Source organism: Garra rufa, chromosome 15 (assembly GCF_049309525.1).
Source record: "Garra rufa chromosome 15, GarRuf1.0, whole genome shotgun sequence".
Lineage (NCBI taxonomy): Eukaryota > Metazoa > Chordata > Actinopteri > Cypriniformes > Cyprinidae > Garra > Garra rufa.
Genome location: NC_133375.1, coordinates 26639556 through 26664819, shown reverse-complemented (window position 1 = coordinate 26664819; position 25264 = coordinate 26639556). Strand labels below are relative to the sequence as shown.

At 34.1% G+C, this 25264-nt stretch overlaps 4 protein-coding genes across 5 annotated transcripts in view; 2 read left to right on the top strand and 2 right to left on the bottom strand.

Moving 5' to 3' along the window:
* The window catches only part of cep104 (centrosomal protein 104), a 34557-nt gene extending 30182 nt beyond the window's left edge, over positions 1-4375 (bottom strand). For both annotated transcript variants that reach the window (XM_073818876.1, XM_073818877.1), the window contains exons 1-6: positions 4337-4375; positions 3661-3787; positions 2787-2960; positions 1660-1798; positions 1510-1572; positions 86-162 (exon numbers count right to left, since the gene is read on the bottom strand). In XM_073818876.1, coding sequence (XP_073674977.1) covers positions 86-162; positions 1510-1572; positions 1660-1798; positions 2787-2960; positions 3661-3773 — 566 coding nt within the window. In that variant the 5' untranslated portion in view covers positions 3774-3787; positions 4337-4375. The remainder of the gene's footprint in view (positions 1-85; positions 163-1509; positions 1573-1659; positions 1799-2786; positions 2961-3660; positions 3788-4336) is intronic.
* Positions 4376-6057: 1682 nt separating this feature from the next.
* lrrc47 (leucine rich repeat containing 47) lies at positions 6058-14322 on the top strand. The gene is made up of 7 exons (XM_073819430.1): positions 6058-6643; positions 8174-8641; positions 8727-8843; positions 11058-11173; positions 12026-12128; positions 13006-13095; positions 13991-14322. Exons 1-7 carry the CDS (start codon positions 6062-6064, stop codon positions 14210-14212), a joined length of 1698 nt encoding a protein of 565 aa, XP_073675531.1. The 5' UTR covers positions 6058-6061; the 3' UTR covers positions 14213-14322.
* A 2799-nt stretch (positions 14323-17121) lies between these two features.
* On the bottom strand, positions 17122-18486 carry smim1 (small integral membrane protein 1). Its single transcript, XM_073818548.1, has 3 exons — positions 18418-18486; positions 17849-17969; positions 17122-17727 (listed from the first exon to the last, which is right to left on the bottom strand). The coding sequence occupies exons 2-3, from the start codon at positions 17938-17940 to the stop codon at positions 17604-17606; spliced, it is 216 nt and encodes a 71-aa protein (XP_073674649.1). The 5' UTR covers positions 17941-17969; positions 18418-18486; the 3' UTR covers positions 17122-17603.
* Positions 18487-19872: 1386 nt separating this feature from the next.
* mad2l2 (mitotic arrest deficient 2 like 2) lies at positions 19873-24143 on the top strand. Its single transcript, XM_073819603.1, has 8 exons — positions 19873-20167; positions 20255-20373; positions 20555-20626; positions 20715-20815; positions 20903-20997; positions 21114-21187; positions 21715-21807; positions 23732-24143. The coding sequence occupies exons 1-8, from the start codon at positions 20128-20130 to the stop codon at positions 23768-23770; spliced, it is 633 nt and encodes a 210-aa protein (XP_073675704.1). The 5' UTR covers positions 19873-20127; the 3' UTR covers positions 23771-24143.
* Positions 24144-25264: the final 1121 nt, after the last annotated feature.

Genomic DNA, 25264 nt, shown 5'->3' with positions numbered 1-25264 from the left:
GGGTGAGTAAATTATCTGTCAATTTTAGTTTTGGAAGTGAACTTCTCCTTCTCCTAATGTAATGGAATATAACTTCAGATTTTACCCGGTGTATGTGCCATCCAATGCTGAGCTGTATTGGCTGTTGTTTAGATATTGATCAATCAGCTGATCTCTGCTTAGCTAGGACAAAAACAAGAAATTGGCAAAATGTTATTAGTCTGATTCAAAAGTTTGAACGGGGGTCAGTTTTGAAAGTAATGAATTCTTTGGTAAAAGTGGAAATAAAAACCTTTTACTTCATTACAAACAATTTCAATTAAGTTTGTTTTATTTCTACTCATTAAGGAATCTCGAAAAAATTTAAAATTGGTTTCCACAATTTATAGATTAGATTTCTGGAGGATCATGTGACACCGAAGACTGGAGCAATGAAACTACTGAAAATTCAGTTTTGCCATCACAGAAAGAAAGAATCTAACAGCTATCTATCTAACAGTATCTAACAGACTAAAAACAACATACTTTGAATCAAATGCTGGGGCTATTAATATCTTTCCAACAAACAAAGGTTAAAAATCTTGATTTCTGCCTGTGAACCAAAACTTATTATCACTAGAGTCCTGGATAACACAAAGAGACTCCAGCTTGGACAGAGAGAGAGAGGGATTAGAGATTAACAATGCAGAGATTGTTAGCAAGGTGGGAGAGGACGAGAGAGAGAGAGGAAGTCGTGGAAGAAAAAAAAGGGGGGAGACAAGGTGAGCGTAAGAGGAGAAAGAGAGCATGAGAAAGAAAGAAGGGGGTAGTGGGATAGAGCGAATAGGAGATAGGGGAGGGCTGAAAGTCCTGGTGATATGGATATATTGATGAGTGATCTGATCTGAAGCTCTGCTGTGCTTATGGAGCTCAGATTCACGTTACACAAATCCACATACCAACACGGAGCTCAAACCATTAGACCTGCTCATGAACCACAACATCCATACACAAAAATGCTCATCAGGTGCTATAAATAAAAGACTAGTGAAATTAGTTGTTAATATTTAAAATTAAACTCACAATAAACTCATGCATGCATACAGGCATTCAGATGAATGCTGCTCCATGTAGTGTTTAGTAAAACAGAATGTAAAATTGCTGTCTTTCAATTCACATGAATTTCATTAGTTCAAAACAACGATGATTTGACTTATTAGACATATTAAAAAAAAAAAAGTTAATTTATACTAACATCACCAACTAAACATATTTTAATTTTGCCATACATAAAAAAGTATTACGTTTTCAGAATATTAACACTACTTAAAAAACAATGTTTATTTCAAGGAAATTATTTGAATCAAACTTTTTAAATGTAAATAAATAGCATTCCATTTAAATTCTACTTCCACAAATTAAAATCAACATCCAGGTCTTAGCATATTTTCAAGTTTTGAACTAAATCTACAGAAAAATGCTTAACAGAACACCATCGCCCTCTAGAGGATGTGAAGAGTGAACAATTCCTTAAACTAAACAGCTACTTACTGCTGTCCCAGATTCATTTCCATCCACAGGGTCACCCAAAATATTTAGGGCCACCAATGCAACCTAGAATTTAGGAAAGAATGTGATATAGCATTGATATGATTACAATAAACAAATCAGCCCTAATTTCCCACATGAATCTGTTTGTACCTGATTGTACATGTTGTATTGGTTAACATGGTTTCTGTGAAAGGTGAGCTTCAAGTAAGACCCAACAGCATCAACGTGAACAGACTTCAGCTCTCTGGCTCTGAAACCAGTCTTCTCATTGTCAGAGAGAGACACATACCTAGACAACACATTACACACTCAATACCATTAATTCAGCAAAATCATCTTAATGAGATGTGATTAAGTGTTAAGAGGTCAAACGTTTACATACACCTTGCAGAATCTGCAAAATGTTATTTGGTTTACCAAAATGAGAGGGATCATACAAAATGCATGTTCTTTTTTAATTTAATGCTGACATGAGTAAGATATTTAACATAAAAGGCATTTACATATATTCCACAAGAGAAAATAATAGTTGAATCTATAAAATGGCCCTGAATGATCCACAGCTGTGTTTTTTTTTTTTTTTTTTTTTTTTTTTTAGTGATTCATGACTCCCTTGTTCATCAGTTAAACTACCCAATGTTCTTCAGGAAAATCCTTTGAACCCTTTCCAGCAATGACTGTATGATATTGAGATCATCACACTGAGGACAACTGTGGGACTAATATAATAACTATTACAGAAGGTTACAAACACTCACTGATGCTTCAGAAGGAAACACAATGCATTAAGAGCCGGGGGTGAAAACTTTGACTATCAGGGTAAATTGAACTTATTTTGCTTCTGGAAAACATGTAATCATATAATCATACAGTCCTTGTTGGAAATGGTTCAAATACACAGAAATGCTGAAAAACCAAAGAATTTTTCTGAAGAACAGAAGCAGTTTAACTGTTCAGGAAAAACAAGGGACCCATGAACAACTATCACTAAACAAAAAAAAACAAAAACAGCTGAGGATCATTTGGGTAACAACACAATATTAAGAATTAAGTGTATGTAAACTTTTGAACAGGGTCCTTTTTTAAATTCAACTATTATTTTCTCTTATGGACTATATGTAAACATATTTTATGTGAAGCATCTTATTCAGGTCCGTACTAAAGAAAAAAGAATGCATTTTGTAAGAGCCCTCTTGGTAAAATAATTAACATTCTGCAGATTCTGCAAGATGTATGTAAACTTTTGAGCAGAGCAGTGATGTTTAGAGTTTCCTCACCCCAATCTGTGGAGACTATGAGCCTGCTGGGGTGAGCTGGGCTCTGGCAGTCTATCACCAATGTGGAACTCGATCTTGGATGAGATCAAGTACTGATGGGCCAGTAGCTGGAGTTTCCTGATACGACATCTCTCTACAAACTGCAATATGATTTCTTGAGGGAATGTACAGAACCTAGACAGAATAATAAGAAAAATTTTCTTTTCAATGCATTTCAATGTCAAACTGTAATCTTTGGTAAAAGCCACCATAAACAGCTATTACAGTGATTATTATCAGCAGTTAAACAGCTTTGACAGTGTTTTCACGACGCGTCATCAATTGGCAGCACTGAACATAAACAATGCCACTGATATGAACGAAACTGGCATATTTTGCTGATTATTGCTGCTGAAAATAATCAATTGTCCTAATTTAGGCTGTATTAACCGGTCAGACTGAATCTTGTCAACGTTCATGTTTGTTCTTATCATTTCCGGTCAGGAAGATGAAATATTGGGCTAATATCTTAATACTGCTCGCACATATTAATTTACCTATTAATACTACCTGTTAACTTTAGTTTGTCAACATATTGTGGCCTTTCCAGCTTCCTAAGTCCTTCTCTATATGATTTAACAGCTTTCAAACATTTTTTCCATGGTTTAGACAGCATACATTAGCAGAACAACATATTCAGTAGTACATTAACCCATGCTGTACATCCAAGTATCAGCAGTATGGCTGCGCATCCAGGTATCTGACCCAGTCATGACGTGTAAACCCTCTATAATGAATCAATTATTCATCCTACTTCTACAAGTTGTCTTTTTAACCAATCCAAGCTAAATTATATGAAATATATCCTAACATAAATAATATAAAATTCCTTAACCTGGTGGATCTCCAGCCACTGACGGCGGGCGCGTGGACCATCAGCTTTTTGGCACTGTAGTTTCCTTCATGACCAGACCAGCTGATCACAGTGAAGCCTATCTTATGAGGCATCCCGTACCTGAGCTCTGATGGAGGATTTGAACAATACATGATGTTTAATTTCACAAAGCCAGCACTCTAACATATAGAAAGTGCCTGTAATTTGGCATGTTGTTTACGATGTATGCATAGAGTAAATACATATCTCTAGAATTAATCTCGAATAACATAATTATGAACAATTAATAAAACATCAGCAATGCAAGGTATATAAACTTTCAATAGAAAATATACCATTTAGTTACCACATTGGGCGCTACTTGCTGTAACGTTAACACTGCTATTTCAGTGAAGTCTACACTGTCAATACTGCATGTGTATTAAGGTTTTCAGCATATTATGAAGAACCCTAGCCACAACTATTTTTGTTATGTAAAGTATTTAACTTAGCGTTAGCGTGCAGTCTGGCTAACTAACTGAACAGTAACATTACGCTTACAACTCCTCCAAAACAGCAATAAGGATCTTAATCACTAACCACGCGTTGAACAGATAAAGCTCAGAATCTCTCATTCTTAGAGTTGTAATAATATTTACTATCTGGCACATAAAATTTCGATAAATAAGATGTTTACCCAAATACAGCAGTCGCCTACGTTTATCTCCATAACCACCGTTTGACAACTGAAGAGTCTGCGCATGCGCGAGTTTTTCGTTCGTTCTTGAAAGAATCCGTTGTTTTGAATGAATCTTTTAGATGAACGATTCGTTTTGTTCACTTGCGCATATTGACTCTTCTTCACAGTAGTTTTGTTAGAAAGTCTACCCTGGTTGAAGCATGTGTCTCCTGTGCAGCGTTCTAAACGAGATTAAAAATATTTTTAGAATTTATTATTATTAATATTTTATTATTTATTTACAACCTTTATATAGTGTTTTACACTACCAGTCAAAATATGTTTACATTTTTTTTTTTAAGAATTATCTTTTGTTCACCAAGCCTGCATTTATTTGATACAAAATACAACAAAAGCAGTGAGATTGTGAAATAATTTACTATTTAAAATAACTGCTTTCTATTTGAATACATTTTAAAATGTAATTTATTCCTGTGATCAAAGCTAAAATTTCAGCATAAGTACTCCAGTCCTTCAGAAATCATTCTAATATGCTGATTTGCTGTTCAAGAAACATTTTATTATAGAAGAAATTATAAAAATGATTACTTTTTAACAAAGATGCTTTAAAGTGATAAATAAGACATTTATAATGTTACAAAAGATGTGTGTTTCAGATAAATGCTGAACTTTCTATTCATCAAAGAAACCTAAATAAAATCTACTCAACTGTTTTCAACATAATAATAATAATAATAATAAATGTTTTTTGAGTATTACAATTATTTCTGAAGGACCATTTGTCTGGAGTAATGATGCTAAAAATTCAGCTTTGAAATCACAGGAATAAAATTACATTTTGAAATATATTCGAATAGAAAACAGTTACTTTAAAGTAGTAAAACATATTTAGAAATATTTACTAAATTTTACAGTTTTTTGCTGTATTGAACCAAATAAATGCAGGCTTGCTGAGCATAAGAGACTCCTTTAAAAAACATTAAAAAGCTTACTGTTCAAAAACCTTTGGCTGGTAGTGTATATTCCCTCTATTATACATACTCTTTTCTATTTTATTCACAAATTTCTCAGCAGTTTGTTATATTTAATATATATTATATTTTCTATTATTGTTCTATATATTTTATTATTATTTCTGTATATGACCATAAATCTTTGTTGTTTATGTTTGAAGTTGCACAGTTAAACGAGGAATTAAGAAAAAAAATTACTATCTTCCATGATCACATGTAATATCAATATGTATGTGACAAATAATGTATCTTAAAACTTGAACGGTCAAAATTGTTATAATTTAAAAATTGTTTTAATTTATATTATAAATGTATTTTTTTTTATTATTATTTTTTTTTCCAATTAAAATAACTACCGGTAAATGTCTATTTCGCCACCTACTGGAGGACGGCGATGTAACCTAAGGAAAGAATCAGTGAACAATTCTTTTAGAAGAACTGATTCAAAAGATTCGAGTCACTTCAGTGAATCAAAAAATCTGAAAATGGGATGTTGGTTCTTGTAGTCCTTTATAATAGCTCTGGTTAGATATGGGAGCGTTTCCCTAATACAGTGTGTAAAATATTACTATTAAAAAATGTGATATGAAGGTCCTAAATTCCATATCCAATGCGTATTAAGAAAATTAGTTTGACTGGAAATGAATGAAAAACCGGCACATTATACCTCTTCCGGGTTGCGTCCGCGTTCCGGGTCACGTTGGACAGCATGGCCGAAGAAAACAGCTCACTGAATATTTGGCCAGAAATAGAAAAGGCAGAAAAGGAGAATAGGCGTGAGCTGGTGCTTCAGGGTTCAGCGATTGACAAACAGATCCAGAGCAGCGGCGGACTTCACCCGCGACTTTATTCCCTCTCGCTCCTAAACTACCTGGAGATCAGTCAGTGTCCCAGTTTACATGAGATCCACGACAACATCAGACATCTGTCTCAGCTACAGAGTCTGATCCTCTGCAGGAATAAGATCACTTCGGTCCCTAAAAGCATTGGTGATCTGAAGGCGATCAAAGTCCTGGATTTGTCTGTCAACCAGCTGCAGGCTTTGCCCGAGGAGATCTGTGCACTGAGCGAGCTCAACACTTTAAATGTCAGCTGCAATAGCATCACTGCCCTGCCCGATGGTCTGAGCAAGTGTGTGAAGCTCGCCAGCATCAATGTGTCCAAAAATGCACTCTCTCGGCTCCCAGATGACTTGTGGTGCTCTAAACTGGAGCTCCTCAGCAGCATCATTGCATCAGAAAACGCGATAGAGGAGCTGAGCCCTGAGATTTCTAACCTATCTGCGTTGAAGGTGCGTTTTTAATGACAAAATCTAATAGCAAAATTCACATTCATTTATACTGTTTTTGAATTGAATATGTGCAGTGCTTCAGTAAATATATAATTTTTATTATTTGTAATTTCAGGAAGTGTTGGTGGTGTGTTATGTACTCACAATTTGTATTTATTATTATTAATAATACTATATTCTAATGATTGTAGGTGGTGTATTATGGGCTTAAAATATTATTATTATTATTAGGAGATATTAAATCTGTTTTTGTGTATTTTTCAAAATTAAATACATATTTGTAAATTGTTTATAATTACACTTTTAAAATTAAGTTTGATTAAGTTTTGCTTTAATAATAGGCCTATTTTTAATTGTTTTATTAAATTAAATTATTAAATTAAATTAGAAAAGATTGCTAAATGGAAGCATTCCATTATTGGTCTCAGACCTTTGGACCTTTTTGAATCTAATAAATATATTGGTTTAAAAAAAACATGAATCAGTTTGAATTAATTATAAAGATTGTAGGTGGTGTATTGTGTATTTAAATAAATTATTATGAAATATTTTAATCTGTTTATGTAATGTAATACAATTAAATGCATGTTTATTAAATACATATTAAATAAATAATAATAACTAAATAAATAATTATTAATAATTTAATTTTTTAAATTAAATTAGAAAAGAATGCTTAATGGAAGCATTTCATTGTTGCTTTCAGACTTTTGGACCTTTAAAATGTAATAAGCACAGTTATTTATTTATCTATAATAGTTTAATATCAATTATAATTAGTTATTAAGTAATTTTTTAAGTTCATAGGTGGTATGTTATGTACTTCATTTATTATTAAGACAATTTTTCATTATTATTTGAAAGTATATTATTATTTGGTATTTTAAGTTTTTCTTGTAATTTTTATGTTGTATATAAGCCTATTTTTTTGTTATTTATTTGTTTATTTAATTATTTATTAAATTAAATTAGAAAGGATTGCTAACTGGACGTATTCCACTATTTGGACCTTTTTGAATTGAACAAATAAAATGGTTAAAAAAAATCAATTCCAATCAGTTGTGATTTTTTTTTTTTTTTTTTTTTTTTTGTGAAGTTATTCCGGTAATTCTAAAGATTAGGTACTTAAAATATTATTAATACCATTTTTTTATTATTATTTAAAAATATTTGAATAGTTTTTAATGTGATTTTTATGGTGAAAATTGGCCTATCTTTAAATATTTAAATTAAATTAAATTAGAGAAAGGATTGCCAAATGAAAGCATTCTATTGGTCTCCTTTTTGAATTTAATAAATGCAATGGTTAAAAAAAAACATCAAATAAATCAGTTGTAATTTTTAATAATTAATTAGTAGTTCATCAAATGCATATACACCACCTACAATCTTAAGAATTGATTTAAAAAAATCTGAACTATTATACAGGACATCACTGTATATTAATATGCATTAATGATATTTGATAATATGGGTATAATATTTGTAAAAGTCTTCCAGCATTATCTCATACATCTCACTCTCTCCTAGGTTTTGGATCTGTCCAGTAACAAGCTCCAGGAGCTTCCATTTGAATTGGCTGACTGCTCCAAACTGAAAGAGACCAATTTTAAAGGAAACAAGCTGAAGGACAAGAGGCTTGAGAAGATGGTGAACGGCTGCCAGACTAAATCAGTCCTAGACTACCTAAGGGCAGGTGGCAGGGGGAAAGGAAAAGGCAAACAGCCGGATGGAGAGGTGAGCGAGAAGCTTGACGGAGGCCGTAACATCTCAAAGAAGAAAAGCGGTGCAAAGCAAAAAGGAAAAAAAGAGGCAGAGGAAGTGGATGAGCTTAATCGAATGGTTGTGAGAGTTCTGCATTTATCCAAAGCGCCCAAGGAGGTTACAGTCAAAGTTTCTGCAGGCGTCAAGGATGTCCGGCCATACATTGTGTGCTGCGTTGTACAAGGCATGAACCTCAGACAAGGAAATGCACTCAAGCGATTTCTAGCTGCTCAGGTGACACAACTTTTAACAAATATCTTAGCCATCAAATGTGTGTTTTGTCTATCTGTATATGAATATCAGGGTTTTCTGTCTGCAGACCAAATTTCACGATGAGATTTGTGCCAAACGGACAACGGCAACCATCGCAACTCATGATCTGAGCTTGCTGAAGACTCCCCTGTTGTATGACGCCAGGCCACCAGATACTCTGAAGGTATGGGAGGAGTTTTAGCAAATATTGCAGTTTACAAATACTTAATTCAATATAATTAAACAGTCTTGTTCTTTACCAGTCATAATTGTCTCTGTAGCTTGTTACGCAACTCGTCAATCAGAGCATCCCCACTAGTTGCATAACAGACAAACAATGCAGGAACGCTGAATATTTAACAACCGTTGTTAATACACTTTTTATGAATGGTGGGAATCTGGTTTCAAAGCCACCAGCTGACTAATGACACAGAGAAGTCCCATAATCCTCAGATTTGAATAATAAATGAACAGTCCTTTTTCTCGCTGTTGTTTCTTTTGTGTTGACAGTGAATCCAGCACCTCTCTAAGAGGCCACAGGCGGTTGGACAATAGGATGTGTTACGTTGCTTCATTCTTATAATTGATGGTTTCATTTATATGCCAGAGAACAGGCTTAAGCAATAAGCTAATACACTACCAGTCAAAAGTTTTTTAACAGTAAGATTTGTAATGTTTTTAAAAAAGTCTCCAAGCCTGCATTTATTTAATCCAAATACAGCAAAAGCAATATTATTCTATAGAAATTAATACTTTTATTTAGCAAGGATGCTTTAAATTGATCAAAGGTGATGATAAAGGCATTTTGAATGTTACAAAAGATTTCTATTTCAAATATATTCTGAATGTTCTGTTCATCAAAGAAACCTGAAAAAAAATCTGCCCAGCTGTTTTCAACATAATAATAATAATAACAAATCTTTTTTGAGCAGCAAATCAGAATATTAGAATGATTACTGACGGGTCATGTGACTGGAGTAATGATGCTAAAAATTCAGATCAAAGTGGATCAAATAAATGCAGGCTTGGTGAGCAGAAGACACCTCCTAGGAAAACATTTAAAAATCCTACTGTTCAAAAACTCTTGACTGGTAGTACACATTTTATGCTATATTGTGAATATAGTGACAGAAATGCCTTCAGCTGACTATGTTGACAATACAGTACATCATTGAGTGCTTTATTTTGTTAATAATTAAAAAAAGACACAAATTTTGATTAAAACATTGATGCCAGGTATTTCTGTGTCAACTCAATCTTGGTTTTTGACCACTAAAATGTGTACAATGTGACAATTTACACCTGGAGTCAAATTGAGATCCAATATCTCTGGAACGGAAAAACATAGGGACTTAAAAATGAATATGCCAAAAGCAAATTGTGTTAAGACCCTAAAAGGGCATAGAGATATCTTTATTACTTCTTGAGTTACAGGCATGCAAACTTTGTGGGAAAAAAACCTTGAACTGTGCTTTTTCCCATTTTCAATGGTCATCACTGGAATATACTGCAACAAAGATTGCTAAAGTAAACAGATTTTATTAATAGAGCTATCAACCTTTGTGTAAAAATTAAATAATGATGCTGTAATCTTTCTAAATCATTTTAACTCCCCTGTAATATGGCTTTAAAGGAACACTCCACTTTTTTTGGAAATAGGCTCATTCTCCAGCTCCCCCCGAGATAATAAGTTGAGTTTTACCGTTTTGAAATCCATTCAGCCGTTCTCCGGTTCTGGCGATATCACTTTTACCATAGCTTAGCATAGATCATTGAATCCTATTAGACCAATAGCATCACGTTCAAAAATGACCAACGAGTTTCGGTATTTGTCCTATTTAAAACTTGACTCTTCTGTAGTTATATCGTGTACTAAGACCGGTGGAAATGCAAGAAGAAGAGTCAAGTTTTAAATAGGACTAATATCGAAACTCGTTGGTCATTTTTGAATGTGATGCTATTGGTCTAATAGGATTCAATGATCTGTGCTAAGCTATGCTAAAAGTGATATCGCCTGAACAGGAGAACGGCTGAATGGATTTCAAAACGGTAAAAATCAACTTATTAACTCGAGGGGAGTTGGAGAATGAGCCTATTTCCAAAAAAAGTGGAGTGTTCCTTTAAATCTCAGGTGAAAATTTTCATTTTGACCCCCCTCTACAAAATAGACAAAATATACATCTGTGACATTTAATATTTTGGCGTTCATCACTATACATGTTTATCTTTCTTCAGAAAAAATATTGATAAAATAAAAAAAATTGAGCCAGGAAATTTCAGAAATTTGTTTGATTTAACACGGAATTATCCTGCCACATGAAAACATATCTACTGCAGAGTAATATATATTTGTTTTATAAAACTGTTTTGTTCATAATCATATTTTCAATGTGTGTAGATAGTTCCTTTGGGTCGTAAGGAGATGAAGGCAGCTGAACTGCTGAAGCAACTTCAACAGGATGCAGATGAATTGAGAAAACAGAGAAAACGACAAAACGTTTCAGGACTCCACAAGTAAGAGTGCATATTAAATACCTGATTATATAATATTTAAAGTGGCAAGTATTTAGTATTATAATGACTTGGAGAGCACATTCTGCCAAGTGAATTAATGGTTTTGGGCAAAACTTAGTGTTAGTTCACGTAAAAATGAAAATTCTGTCATTAATTACTCACCTTCATGTCGTTTCAAAACCCCTAAGATGTATGTTCCTCTTCAAAACATAAAATAAGATATTTTTGATGAAATCTGAGAACTTTCTGACCCTCTATAGACAGCAAGGGTCCTACCACACTCAAGTTCCAGAAAGGTAGTAAGTTTTAGGTTTTTTGCACACAAAAAGTATTCTGCTAGCTTCATAAAATTACGGGTGACCCACTGATGTCACATGGACTATTTTGTTGATGTCCTTACTACCTTTCTGGACCTTGAACGTGGACGCTTGTTGTCTATAGAGGGTCAGAAAGCTCTTGGATTTCATCAGAAATATCTTATTTTGTGTTGCGTAGACGAACGAAGGTCTTACGAGTTTGGAACAACATGAGGGCGAGTTATTAATGACAAAATTTTCATTTTTTGGGTGAACTGTCCCTTTAATCTAACATCGTTTCCCATGCAACATGTCGGCTAAGTCATGCTTTCTGATTGCATTGTTTGCTATCAACGGCCTTTCTTAGTGATCCGAAAAATATCCCTTGTTTGTCAGACACCTATCCTGTTGTTGTGGGTAATTAGTGTAATTTCATCCATGTAATCGCACTGACTGCACAGAACACTAAGTACAAATACTGAACTGTGACACAGAGCATTAATTCATTATTCAGCGTTTCATGGACGTATTCCCAATTTTTAATTCTTCAACCCAGATACCTTCAACTCCTTGACGGGAAAGATCTTTACCCCTGCTTGGTTGACGCAGAGGATCACGTGATATCGTTTCCACCAATCACAAACAGCGAGAGGACAAAGGTAATCTATTTAAATTGAGTGAAGTATGCAGAGGTTATTTCAGGTCTTGATAATGAAGGTGAATGGTACAATCAACTCGACTGATTTTATGGCTTTATATTTTTTTTTAAATGACATTTATTATTTCTTTATCCAGAAGGACATTGAAAGTACACTAACAATCTTACTGTTCAAAAACTTTTGACTGGTAACGTTTGGTTCACCAAATCTGCATTTATTTGATCCAAAGCACAGCAAAAACAGTACAATTTTGAAATATTTTTACTATTTAACTTCTTTCTAATTGAATATATTTTTCAAAAAGTAATTTATTCCTGTTATTTCAAAGCTGAATTTTTAGCATCATTACTCCAGTCACGTGATCTATCAGAAATCATTCTAGAATTCCTATTTGCTGCTCAAAAACATCTTTTGAATGGTATAGTGTATAATGTTACAAATGCTGATCACTGGATATTTATATTTATCAAAAAATTCTGAAAAAAAATTACTCAACTGTTTAAAATATTGATAATAATACTAATAATAAATGTTTCTTGAACAGCAAATCAGTATATTAGAATGATTTCCAAAGGATCATGTGACACTGAAGACTAAAGTAATGATGCTGAAAATTTAGCTTTGAAATCGCAGGAATAAATTACATATTAAAATATATTCAAATAGAAAACCGTTATTTTAAATAGTAAAAGTATTTCAAAATTTTACTGAAAAAAACTCTTACTGTTCTAAAACTTTTGACTGGTAGTGTATGTAATAATATATATTTTTTACTTATTTTTTTTCTTGGACATTTAAGAGAGAATAATTACTATGACAATTTTTCAAATTATTATTATTTGCCAAACAGCATTTTAACAAACTTCTGTCTTTGCAGATAAAGAGGTCTACACAAGAGCTATTTTTAGAGGTGACGAGCTCCACCAGTCTGCAGATCTGTAAAGATGTCATGGACACACTGATAATAGTAAGTGTTTTGATACTTTTTTTTATTTGATATTTTCAAATATATTTAATTTTGCATTTTGCCATTTGTCTTTAAGCTTATTTTTGTTTTCATATTTATACTAGTATTGCTATGCTGTAAATAATACATAATATTTCATATGAGCTGACTTACTCTCCAGTGATGGCACTGATTTGAGTCTGCACTGTAGGAGTGCAGGATTGAATTAGCACTGTTATGCCATTTGACTGCCCAGCTTTTGAATGCCGATACCCTTGTGGAAGAAATGAGCTCATCTTTCTGCACACACGCACACGGCGGTGTACAGTGTCTCGGAGGCATTGCACCATCACATAATCCAAGTGCAATTCAAGAGCCCCTGACTGCTTCTGATTTTATTAGTCAAGTTGTTTGGTTTAATTAATGTTCCTAAGTTGTATTTTTTTTTTAAATCCTATTTTTGCAATTTAAAAAAACTGCTTGATGTGATGGAAAACCGTGAAATGTGACAAGAAAGATAAAACCTTGGAAATGGTTTAGATTGCAGCTGTAAGATTTCCTCCATGATACAAATGACCTGTCCCACTTTCACGCATACTTCTTTTATGACAGCTCAAATAACTACTGAATATTTTACCATAAAAGACACTCTGAATAATCAGTGCCATTAAATCAGTTATCAAGCCGGATCATTGTATTCAATTTATCAGCATTAATTAGCAATTATGCTGTTACTAAGTACCAAGACAGTGCATCTGTTTTCACATATCCAAAGGCATGCAAGTTTTTTACTTCAAGCGTTCAGTGTGGTCAGGAGCTTTTAGCAGGCTATGAATGTTTACAGTGAAAAACAACATCCATGTTTATTAGTGTAATATTCATACATTTTCTCTGACTATTCTTGTTTCTATTTCAGAAAATGGCAGAGCTTAATAAATTAACCTTTGAAGGAAAAGAGGACGTGGGCTCAGATGAAGAGACAAATGTGATTTCAGATCGTCCCGCAGAGGACCCAGCCTCCCCTGAGCTGACCGTAGTACAAGTGAAGGTCGTGGATGTAGATGGGAACCTTAAAGTGGTCTACCCGTCAAAAACTGACCTGATGTCCGACGTCAGCAATCTAACAGTCATCCGATAACAAAATTCAGCAGTTGGTTTTCTTTCCAACACTTTCTGCATTCCCCCTACCCTTTCCATAAAGTTTACGCTGTCATCAATTTAACACGGCAATAAAAACATTAATTCAAATATTGATTACAGTGGTTTTTATTACACTTCTGTTTTGATGTATGTAAACCCATTTTCACCTTAGTGTAGAAAAATTAAAAACTTGATTGTGTCTAGGGCTGCTCTCGCCTAAAGATTTTTCTGGTCAACTAGTAGTCGTTTATTTTGAGTATTAGTCGCATGTTTATTAATAAACCATATAAGCATAATAATGAGCCTTTAATTTTCTACATAGCAAGTGCTTAAGCACACGCAAAAAACAGACTGTGACGGCAGAAAGAGAATCTTGTTTGCTTTCATTATTTTAAAAAAAAGTGCAACGTTTCGTTGTTATGGTGAGTGCACACAAATAAACGGAGAGTCTTTACAGATTTGAAAGATTTTTTTCCTTTTCACGTATGACCAAAAATGATAGAGTAGCTTAATATAAAGTGACCACACACCACTTTTTCTAGGTTAACATTAGATTGATCAGCCATGTAAAGACACACCAAACTTTACATTTTTATTCCTGTCTATATCCGGAAGTTTTTCACAGAGGGATTTGTATATATATAATATATAATTTGTTTGATTTTATACATTTTATTCCCCAAATAACAGTAAAAAATATAGTGTTTCCTGTCTGTTTCAACAAGTTTTTTTCTGAATTATGGCGTGACGAAATGAGAAACCCAAAATTCCCTCTGTAAAAACTTTTAAATCTAATATGTCATAAAAATTAAACAAGAATTTTGAAACTGACTTGATCCAGTGTTTAGATTTTTGTACTAGAAATGTATGCAAATGAGTGCACTGCAGGTATCATTAAATAATGCCTCATTTGCATATTTAAACCTAACATTTTAGAAAACTTGTAATACAAAAAAATGTTTGCAATTATCAATGTAATAAATCAACTGGGTAAGTAAGGTGATAACTATTAGGTTTTTTTTTTTTACCCTATTCACCTGCAGTGTCTCACCTTATTACCATAACCATTTTAAAAATGCACATGTTCAGACATATTTAGTGAAGTGACAGTAGTATTATTTGCATGTGTTTGTTTGTGCCTGTGGAGCACATGAATGCTCCGGGTTTGGTTACAGATCAAATGACAGGCCGACTCAGGAAATGTAAAGAGGAGGAGAGTAAGTCTGAGCTGTCTATAAGAGATGAAAGCAGGACACTGTGTCTCAGGACAGTCCGTCATGATACATGACATTGACAGTCGTCCATTACAAAAAGTTTTAAAAAGTTATGAAAATGATCCAGAGGAAAGACATTTGGGACCACAGGACAAAATGGAAGAGTGGTTCAAGCAAAACTCTTAACATCAATGACAACTTCCATACGCTTGAGACATTGAAGACCTCCGATCCATCTGTGCCCATCTGTCTGGAGTTTATTAAAATGAAAGGATCCTACCATTTATCATCAGAGTGGAAACTGTCTGGAAATGGAAAAGATCAAACCTTCAAACCTCGTAAGGTTTTAATGACAAAGGAGAACGATGGCAGGACTTTGACAAAGAGTAGCTCGCTGCCTCCAATATACAGCCCAAGAATATCCACTAATTCAATGTCTAGTGCAAAAACCTGTGTATCTAGCTGGGGAGTTGGATGTCAGGAGAAGAAAGCCAATATCTTGTCCACTGACGTAAAGATGGACAAGGCATTGTTCAGCAGACAAAAGCAAGGATGTCAGCTGATCTGCAACGGACTGGCTGTTTTTAATGACAGGCTCCGGGTTCAAAACCAAGCCCTGAGCAGCTTGAAGATCTCTGGTGTATCAGCAGGGCAGCCACAGGATGGATTTCTTGATGTAGAGCCCAGTAACGTCAGTGCCAAAGACAGAGAAGTGATGACAGAAAGGATGAAGGGTTCAGCGAGTGTATCAAATCAGCCATACTCTCATTTGGCTATTTCGATGGAAAATGAGAACGAAATGAATGAAATGATAGACATTCAGGAGGACGAGTATTATACAAACCAAAGGATCACAGCATGGATTATCAAAGTAAATGCAAGCTTGTTTTCACCATCAAAAGATGAGATTATTGACCAAATACTAGAAGAGCAGGATGTGGATACTATTAAAATCATCTATGATCAGGACTGATGTCAAAAGTAATGGTAATTGTAAACAGTGTAAAATAGTTCAGCTTTGGTTAATGCATTAGGTGTTATGTTCATTCTTAAAACAGTTTATTTAATAAAGTTTATTCAACATGAAGTTTTAAAAATGACACTACCATTTAAAATTTGGGGTTAGTGAGATTTTTCAAATGTTTTAAAAGCCTCTAATGCTCACCAAAGAAGTGTTTATTTGAAACAAAAATAGAGCAATATTCTTACAATTTAAAATAAATGTTTTATTTAAAATATTTAAAAATAGAATTTATTCTTGTGATGGTAAAGATGAATTTTCAACAGCCATAAATCCAGTCTTCAATGTTACATGATTCCTCAGAAATTATTCTAGTATGTTGATTTGGCGCTCAAGAAACATTTAATATTATTATCAGTGTTAAAACAGTTTTAATATGTTAACTGTCACTTTTGATCAATTTAATCCACACTTACTGAATAAAATATTATTCTGAAAAAACTAAAATCTTAGTAACCCCAAACGTTTGGACTCGTTAGTTCACGATAATGCATTAACTTTTTTTTTTTTTTTTTTTTTTTAACTAATTGTAAAGGGTTTACTGTTAATCTATAACATCATACTTGTATTTTTGCTATAATAGCAAATTATAGGCTATGTGTTGTGATCACTGATGCACTTTTGGGTATGAGATGGTCACTGACATTCAGATATTAAATAAAACAAATCTAGTCTGTTTTGGACTGAATTATTTTATTTGTTAACATAAGTGGTTAAGATACTAAGTAAAAATAAATGCATTTTTCTGTGTAATGTTGCACATTTTAAAACATATTTTATAAATATTGGTACTATGCACCTTATTTTTTAATGCAAAAATTTTCTGGTAATGTGTTAGACATCTGGTTCATAAGCAGCTGTAGGGTAATAAGGAGAATAATAACAACTACAAATCATTGTGTTCACAATTAAGATAATACATTGAAATAATATGGTAAGACACACTAGTTTGCAATATGAAGCAGCAAAACAATCTGTTTCGTACAGCTAAAAACAGCTGGATGCAGATGAGACCGAAAGCCAGACACATTAAATTTGTGCCCACTCTTATGGGAAAAATAAGGTGGATAATAAACAGCAAAAAAACAAGATGACATCATTTTTAAATAACAGCTAGTTTCTTCAATAGTCAGTCCCATCAAATAGTGTCCTCATCAGCATCGGTGAACGTAGTATCCTGTGATGTATCCTACAATGTATGTAACTGCCATCACAGTCAAAGATGTTGCCACTTTCATCACAATGCCCAGCCGTCCAGTGCACAGTCTGTTATAGACACTATATGGCCACAGACATGACTGAAATGGGTGATTTGATTTTCTCCAATATCAACTTATGAATATTCACTTTTAAACTGGTTATTTTTCAATTATATGAAATATATAAAGTAGTTTCTTACCCAATGAGTCTGGATTGTGAATGCGGCACTTGCATGTTCAGGTTATCTTCATTCCAGCGGTTATACTGAACACCGGTCTCATTAGTCTCCATTTCCTTACACCTATCTGTCTCTCAGTCAACTACAAAGCAAACACAGATAAAAATGAGAAACTACTAGCAAATGTTTCAAACAAATGCTTATCCTACTACTTTTCACTTCAAGAAAGTGTCTTTTGCAGAGCTTAGTAAAAGAGAAGGCTGTATTTACTCTGCAGTTATGGACTTTGCTGTGTCTTGGAAAGCTAATCATTTAGCAGTTCAGTCATCCATAATAAAAAAAAGTTAATGAATAAGATAACGCAGTTAGTAACTTTAGTCCAGTGTACATACAGGCCTATATAGCTGCTATATTTTGTAGTCATTTTTAATATTTCACTTTTAAAGAGTTATAGTTTTCTCAAATAGCTCAAGTTTGTACTGCATCTGAGTAATATAATGTGTTACACACTCAAATGGCTTATTAATCAAATGATTGTTCTGCTTTATCTGCAAATCTGTCCTGAATCAAAGCATAATTTGAATACTCACAGGTTCTCAAGACATCAACTGGGAAGTCAGTCAAATCCTTAGTCTCTGACACGGTCTTATGTACTCTAGGTCATTGCTAAAGAACAGCGGGTCCATGAGGCCATTCAGGTAAACCTTTGCTCAAATCCTGTCATAAAGGTTGTCCTTGAATTGCTGTGCTGGTTAAATAAAAATAAACTGCTGGTTCCTTGAGTTAAGTTGGCTTAGTATTATATAGGACTGAGTACGAACAAATAAATATTTCACAAACAGAAATGGAGAAATGTACACGTCAGATAGTTCCGTTCCTTAATGTTAACTGTCTATATTTCTTACCTGCAGTTGTAGTTTGTTCAGAAATGTGTAATTTATTTTGCACCAAAGTAAGTTCTTTCACCTTTTGTCACAGTTTATTTGAGATATTTTGTCTTACTACCAGCTTATTATGAAATAGTTTATGCATCCTATATAAAACATTTATAGAAGTTATTTTGTATGTTTTTGTAAAGTATTCTTCCATTTATGAGAGCCTCAAGGCCAAACTGACTGACTGTGCAGGGCTCACGGCCTACGTGACTGTGTGTACAGTAGGAAGTACCGGAGATAGGAGATGCCACAGGATGAGATAGTGCGGAACTAGATAATGTGTTTACATCTCATTAAAATCCTGACAGCTCATTAAAATCCTAAAATGCATATGCCTTGCAACCTTGGGTAACCGGAAAAGGTGGTTATCTTCTGAAAAACAGTCTAGCAAGTGGTTTTCTACAATGACCCTGCTGAAAAAAAAAAAACAGCTAAAAAGACAAAAACAGCTGGTGGTTTCCCAGCCTGGCCAGGCTGGAAATGTGGCCAAACCCCCTCTAAAAATTTTTCACCAGGGGAAAGAAAGCATAATGAAATCTAATAAACAACTGTGGAAAAGTACTGGGAATTATGTATAAACAAGTGATCCGCACACTCATTGAACTGTAACCTATAACGGAATTGTACAAAAACGGTAGCCTGGATAGAGAAAGATTCAGAAGTTCTGCAGGCATCTTGGCTTCCCTGCTGAAAAAAAACCCCCCAGCTAAAACCAGCCTAGGCTGCTTGGCTGGTTTAAGCTGGAAGTAGCTGGTTTTAGTCTTCCAGGCTGGGAAAGTGGCCAAAACCCATCTAAAACCATCTATGACCAGCTAAAACCAGGCTGGTTGACCAGCTATGACCAGCTAAAACCATCCAGCCTAGGGTTTGTTGTTTTCTTGCATTTAAAGTCTAATTTTGACTTCTGGAGTTATTTTGGAAGACAGGGTAGACTTTTCACCACAACACTTACTTACTGCATATAATAATTAGATTCAAAATCCAGACCGTTGTTCTGTTCCATTTTTGTAAATTGAAGTAACATGGTTTGTTGTTGCCTTCTTCCGCTCCTATAGGTGGCAGCAGACATATAGACATGATGCTGTTCTCTAACAGATTACAGAAGAAACGTGTAAACATCAAGTCAGGAGGGATAGCATACTGTATTGTTTTATTAAATGTTTGTTTATATCCTGTTTATTTGTGGATGACAGGTATTTCCCCAATAATTCTTTCGCAGAGAACGTTTTTACTTTTTTCTTTTTAATTTAGCACTACCACACGTAACGTTATTCTGGAGCAACCATGCATGATCGCTGATGGTTTAGAAACGAGACGCTTCTCTTTTTATTTAGGGTTGTTGTATGTCTTTTTGGCTGCTTTACTATGGCCACTTTGACGAGGCAGGATCTTAATTTTGGCCAAGGTAACTTTCAGTTCATTTGTAAATGTAGTGCACTGTAAAGCTTTCAAATAACGAGTATTTTGCTTAATTTATATTGGTCATTTGCAGTTGTTGCTGACATTCTGTGTGAGTTTTTGGAAGTGGCCATTCACCTCATCCTGTATGTCAGAGAGATTTATCCATCTGGTATTTTTCAGAAAAGGAAGAAATACAATGTACCTGTGCAGGTAATGTGTTTAAGATTGATGTCAACGCTGTAGTCCAGCAGTAACATAATGCATTAATGCTTTGCTTATTCATCTTGAAAAGAGAAATAGGGAGAAATTTTGTTGAAGTTCCTGTATTTAGGAGCTGAAAGGTAGTGTTGAATAGAAGTGATGATATAAACACTTATATATACTTTGACAGATGTCATGCCATCCAGATTTAAATCAGTACATTCAAGACACACTCCATTGTGTCAAGCCACTGATAGAGAAGGTGGGTATCTTGTCATATTCAAATAATGTACATATTTGAAAGAAAACATGCCAATATAATAACATTCGTTTCCATTTATACTGTGCAGAACGAGGCTGAGAAGGTTGTAGTGGTGATCATGGATAAAGAGCACCATCCAGTGGAAAGATTTGTGTTTGAGATCTCACAGCCTCCTCTGCTGTCCATCAGGTGAGTGATAGTGGGTTCAGAGTTGTTAAATCAAGGTTAAAGGTGTGCAATTTTCTCATATGTTTGTGTTGGGTTTTACTGTGTCAGCTCAGAGACTCTGCTGTCTCATGTGGAGCAGCTGCTGAGAGCTATGATACTAAAGATCAGTGTATGTGACGCTGTTCTAGACAACAATCCTCCAGGTAGGAGCTCAGCCGTCACCACAAAATGATCTATTCCAATAATTGAGATCACACTTATTAAACATGAAGTTTGAATAGATTTACATTTAAATTTTGGGTTTTCTTCCACTCTGCAGGATGCACATTCACAGTGCTGGTACACACCAGGGAAGCTGCCACAAGAAACATGGAGAAAGTTCAGGTCATCAAGGTGTGTTAAAACAGCTGTGTGTTTGAACCTATTTAATTGTTTTTCTTTTTTTTTTCTTTTTTTGTCTTGTCTATTCTTGTCTGGTGTAAAGCCTGAAAAAAAAATGTCTTAAATGCTCCTCAAAAAGATCCCTTTCATGAAAACCTGATGTGAAATCTTATTTAATTCCTTCTGCAGATTCACACTTCCCCTAACGTCAGCTAGATAATATACACTGACTTTGCAAGTCTAGAGTTTCATTTCTTGTATTCAGTTTGCTTCTTCACTTTAAAGAGATAATAAAATAATAATTTACTCACCATAATGTTGTTTCAAACCTGTATGACTTCTTGTATTCTTCCGTGGAACATAAAAGAAGATATGTCTCCAAAGGTCACTAAAACTATTTGGTTATCAACATTCTTTAAAATATCTTCTTTTGTGTTCTGTAAAAGAAAAATGTATGGGTTAGTAAATTATGACAAAAATAAAAAAATAAAACTCAAATCTCTGCACATTCTTGTATCTGTTTTGTGTATATTTGACAGGATTTTCCATGGATTGTAGCAGATGAGCAGGAAGTTCACATGGAAGAGGCAAAACTCATTCCCCTCAAAACAATGACTTCTGATATTCTCAAGGTGAGACATTTACAGCTGTTTTGCACACAAAGTCATTTTATTGCTCCAGCTACAGAGAAATATGCTCTAGGATCATTTTTTGATATTCATGTTAATCACATCGAAACAATCACACTGACCACCCAGCTAACAGGGAAAGTTCCCACAACTTTCATTAACAGTTTTTCAAAGGTATTTAAAGATTAGCACATTAAAGATAAGATAATTAATGTTTGATTTACATTCTTGTGACGTTAAGAGAAAACATTCTTATAACATTCTCAGAATGTTCTTTCGATGGTATTTATACACGATTGAGGTTCTTGTAATGGTAAGAGAAAACGTTAACTAAATTCTCAAACATCCCTTTTGATGAAATTTGTATCTCTGAATGTTCTTTTGTTTGTTTATTTCTTTTCTAACCCCATTTCAGCATCTATGGCTATATTCATGGCGAGAACAAGTTAATCTATACACAAGTTAATCCACACAACTTTATCCACACACACACACACACACACACACACACACACACACACACACACACACACACACACACACACACACACACACACACACACACGTTGGGTTTACATGTTTTATGGGGACATTCCATAGGCGTAATGGTTTTTATACTGTACAAACCGTACTTTCTATCGCCCTACACCTACCCTACACCTAAACCTAGCCCTCACAGGAGATTGTGCACACTTTTACTTCCTCAAAAAAACTCATTGTGCATGATTTATAAACCTGTTTCCTCATGGGGACCTGAGAAATGTCCCCACAAGGTCAAAATCTACTGGTATTCCTATCCTTGTGGGGACATTTGGTCCCCACAACGTGATGAATACCAGGTACACACATACACACACACACACACACACACACACCCACAGACAGTGGGGGAAGGGCAATGTCACATCTTCAATTAACCTCACCTGCATGTTTTTTGGACTGTGGGAGGAAACAGTTTGTTGTATTAGCTTGTTGCATTAGCGCTGACATATCTGACTATAACATAATATAACCCATAACCCACACGTTAATTATTTTAATATTTATTCTGGTAGGAGTAAAATTTCCATATGTGGTTTCAACAACCAGATGCATTTACACTTATCCAGTTTCGTCTGGAATGCGGCCCAGACCACCATTTTGGAGGGCATTTACAGCTGGTCTTTTCACGATCGGGTAGCTATGGGATCAGAGAAAACTTAAGTGACCAGGTGTAACAAGCCCTTACTGTGAGGCAACAGTGCTACCAACTTAGCCATGTGATTGTTTTGATGTAATTGCTGTGATTTGTACCTGATCATTTTTCTTGTCATGTAAATTTTTTTTCCCTAGAACATAACATCTCATAACATCCTTGTAATGTAATTTGTACTTCTTTATTCATGTTAAAAAGAAACTTTCTTAAAGCATATGTTTTTAAGAAACATTCTTATGATGTTGATAGAATTTTTTTTTTTGTAGAAATATTAGGTTCTCATAACATTATGACAATGGTAGATTGGGATGTTCCTGTAATGTTCACATAACAGAGGAAAATGTTAAAAAAAACTGGATGTTTTTCGAAATGTTTAAAAAACATTAAGAAATAACATTGTCATAACTGGTATAAAAGATCAAAGGGAATGTTTGTATAATCAGTTTCAAACAGAGACAACATTCAAATATAAGGTTCTCAAAACTTTATGACAATGGTAGATTAGAATGTTCCACAGACATTAAAAAACTGGATGGTTTGAACGTTTACAAAACAGTCCGAAATTCACTTAAAAAATTACTTGTTGGGAATGCTAGCAAAATGTTCATGGCACACATTTTTGTTAGCTGGGAAAAGCCATCACAGTGACATAAGGGAACAGGAAGTTACATGTTTCTGTCAAGCTTGTTTTGCAACATTATCACATGACATTTCCACTTTCCCTTTAAACAGATGCAGCTCTACGTAGAAGAAAGAACACAGAAAACTTGATGCTCTGCAAACACACAAATCTGCATCTGCAGGTGTATACCACAGGATACGTTTTTTTTTTTTTATGTAAGTAGTACTAATGTTTATCAGCATATCTGTATGTTTTGCCTTTCTTTAATTTTTGTCATCTTTTTGCTTATGTTCATTGTGCTGAAATTGTCCTGTTTTATTTTTAATACAATTTTGTGATCTTTCTCTGCTTTCTACCTCTGTCATGACTCCAGATACATGTTTACAAAATGAGATGTGGAAGTATTTTCCTTTCAGTTTATGATAATGAATGCACCAACTAATGTTAACAAACTGAACCTCATTTTAACATGTTTACCCTGGTAAAGTAAAAGAAAATCAGTGTAATTCTGATTTATTGATTTAATTAAAAACATTTTTAATTCAATTTTTTTTTTTTGATGCATTCTGTTGACAGTGTTAATCAATACATAAAAAAATAATAAAAACAACAACAACAAACTTGTTTAAAAGCACTTTTGTCTTGATAACTTAACTGGGTAGTGAATACAAGAAATGAAGTGGTGGTTCTCAGCATGCTTTGCATAAGACAAGATAAGCAGAAAGAAAACATAATTTAAGCAAATATAATTTTTTTTTTCTAGTTTCCCCAGAGGGGGTTAGAGTAATAGTTAGAGACATTTGTGTTTCACAGACATACTTTGCCACTGTAATCCTGTTCGAATCCTAGAAGTCTGTGTTTTTCTTTGCACAATCTGTGTACAAACTATTTGCTGTTTTTCAGCAAAACCATTGGTCCACTGGGGTTTTACAAAGGAAATTGGGACTGGATTTTAAAAAAATGTTTACAACAGGATTGTTTAAATCATTGGTAATATGAGGAAAGTTCAAGCTGCATTGTGTTTTAAGTAAGTATAACTTTTTTGCCTCTGTTTCATTTTTGTGGTGTTTATCACTGTGCTGCTGAAATGGTCCTTATTTTTAATACAACTTTGTGACTGCTCCATATTAACAAAATGAGGATGGATGTAGTCGATTACACATTTGAAACAGCTGTACATTACATTACATGCAAACTATGTTCTTTAGTCAACTTTTTAAAAAACTTTTTGTCAACATTCTATTTAAAATGATAGCAATGTACTGTGCACATTATGAAAACAGTTACTAATTATCTATGGTATTGGATCTCTCAGGATCATAGGGAGATGTTGGAGTATTGATTTTATTCATTTTTATCCACCTTAATTTTTAATGACTTCCAGTTCATAAGCTGCTGTGAGGAAGTAATGATAAGAATAACAAAGTGTAAACAGAAAAATACTATTTTCACTATATACCACTGTGTTCATAATTAAGATAATACATTAAAATAATATGGTAAGACACCAGTTTGCAATATCAAGCAGTAAAACGAGCTGTTTTGTACAGATAAAAACAGCTGGAAGTGGATGACACTGGAAGCCAGACCTATTAAATTTACAAATGGCAGCTACCGGGAAATATAAGGTTGATACTTTAAAG

What these genes read in the sequence shown, in the direction of transcription:
- lrrc47 (XM_073819430.1), top strand. Translation starts at nt 6,062, where the DNA reads ATGGCCGAAGAAAACAGCTCACTGAATATTTGGCCAGAAATAGAAAAG. An exon ending in CAAACAGCGAGAGGACAAAG is followed by an intron (nt 12,129 to 13,005) that starts GTAATCTATTTA and finishes CTGTCTTTGCAG; the next exon opens with ATAAAGAGGTCTACACAAGA. An exon ending in TCATGGACACACTGATAATA is followed by an intron (nt 13,096 to 13,990) that starts GTAAGTGTTTTG and finishes TTTCTATTTCAG; the next exon opens with AAAATGGCAGAGCTTAATAA.
- smim1 (XM_073818548.1), bottom strand. Translation starts at nt 17,940, where the DNA reads ATGGAGACTAATGAGACCGGTGTTCAGTATAACCGCTGGAATGAAGAT. An exon ending in TCACAATCCAGACTCATTGG is followed by an intron (nt 17,728 to 17,848) that starts GTAAGAAACTAC and finishes GTGGCCATATAG; the next exon opens with TGTCTATAACAGACTGTGCA.
- mad2l2 (XM_073819603.1), top strand. Translation starts at nt 20,128, where the DNA reads ATGGCCACTTTGACGAGGCAGGATCTTAATTTTGGCCAAG. An exon ending in TCTAGACAACAATCCTCCAG is followed by an intron (nt 20,998 to 21,113) that starts GTAGGAGCTCAG and finishes TCCACTCTGCAG; the next exon opens with GATGCACATTCACAGTGCTG. An exon ending in TGACTTCTGATATTCTCAAG is followed by an intron (nt 21,808 to 23,731) that starts GTGAGACATTTA and finishes CCCTTTAAACAG; the next exon opens with ATGCAGCTCTACGTAGAAGA.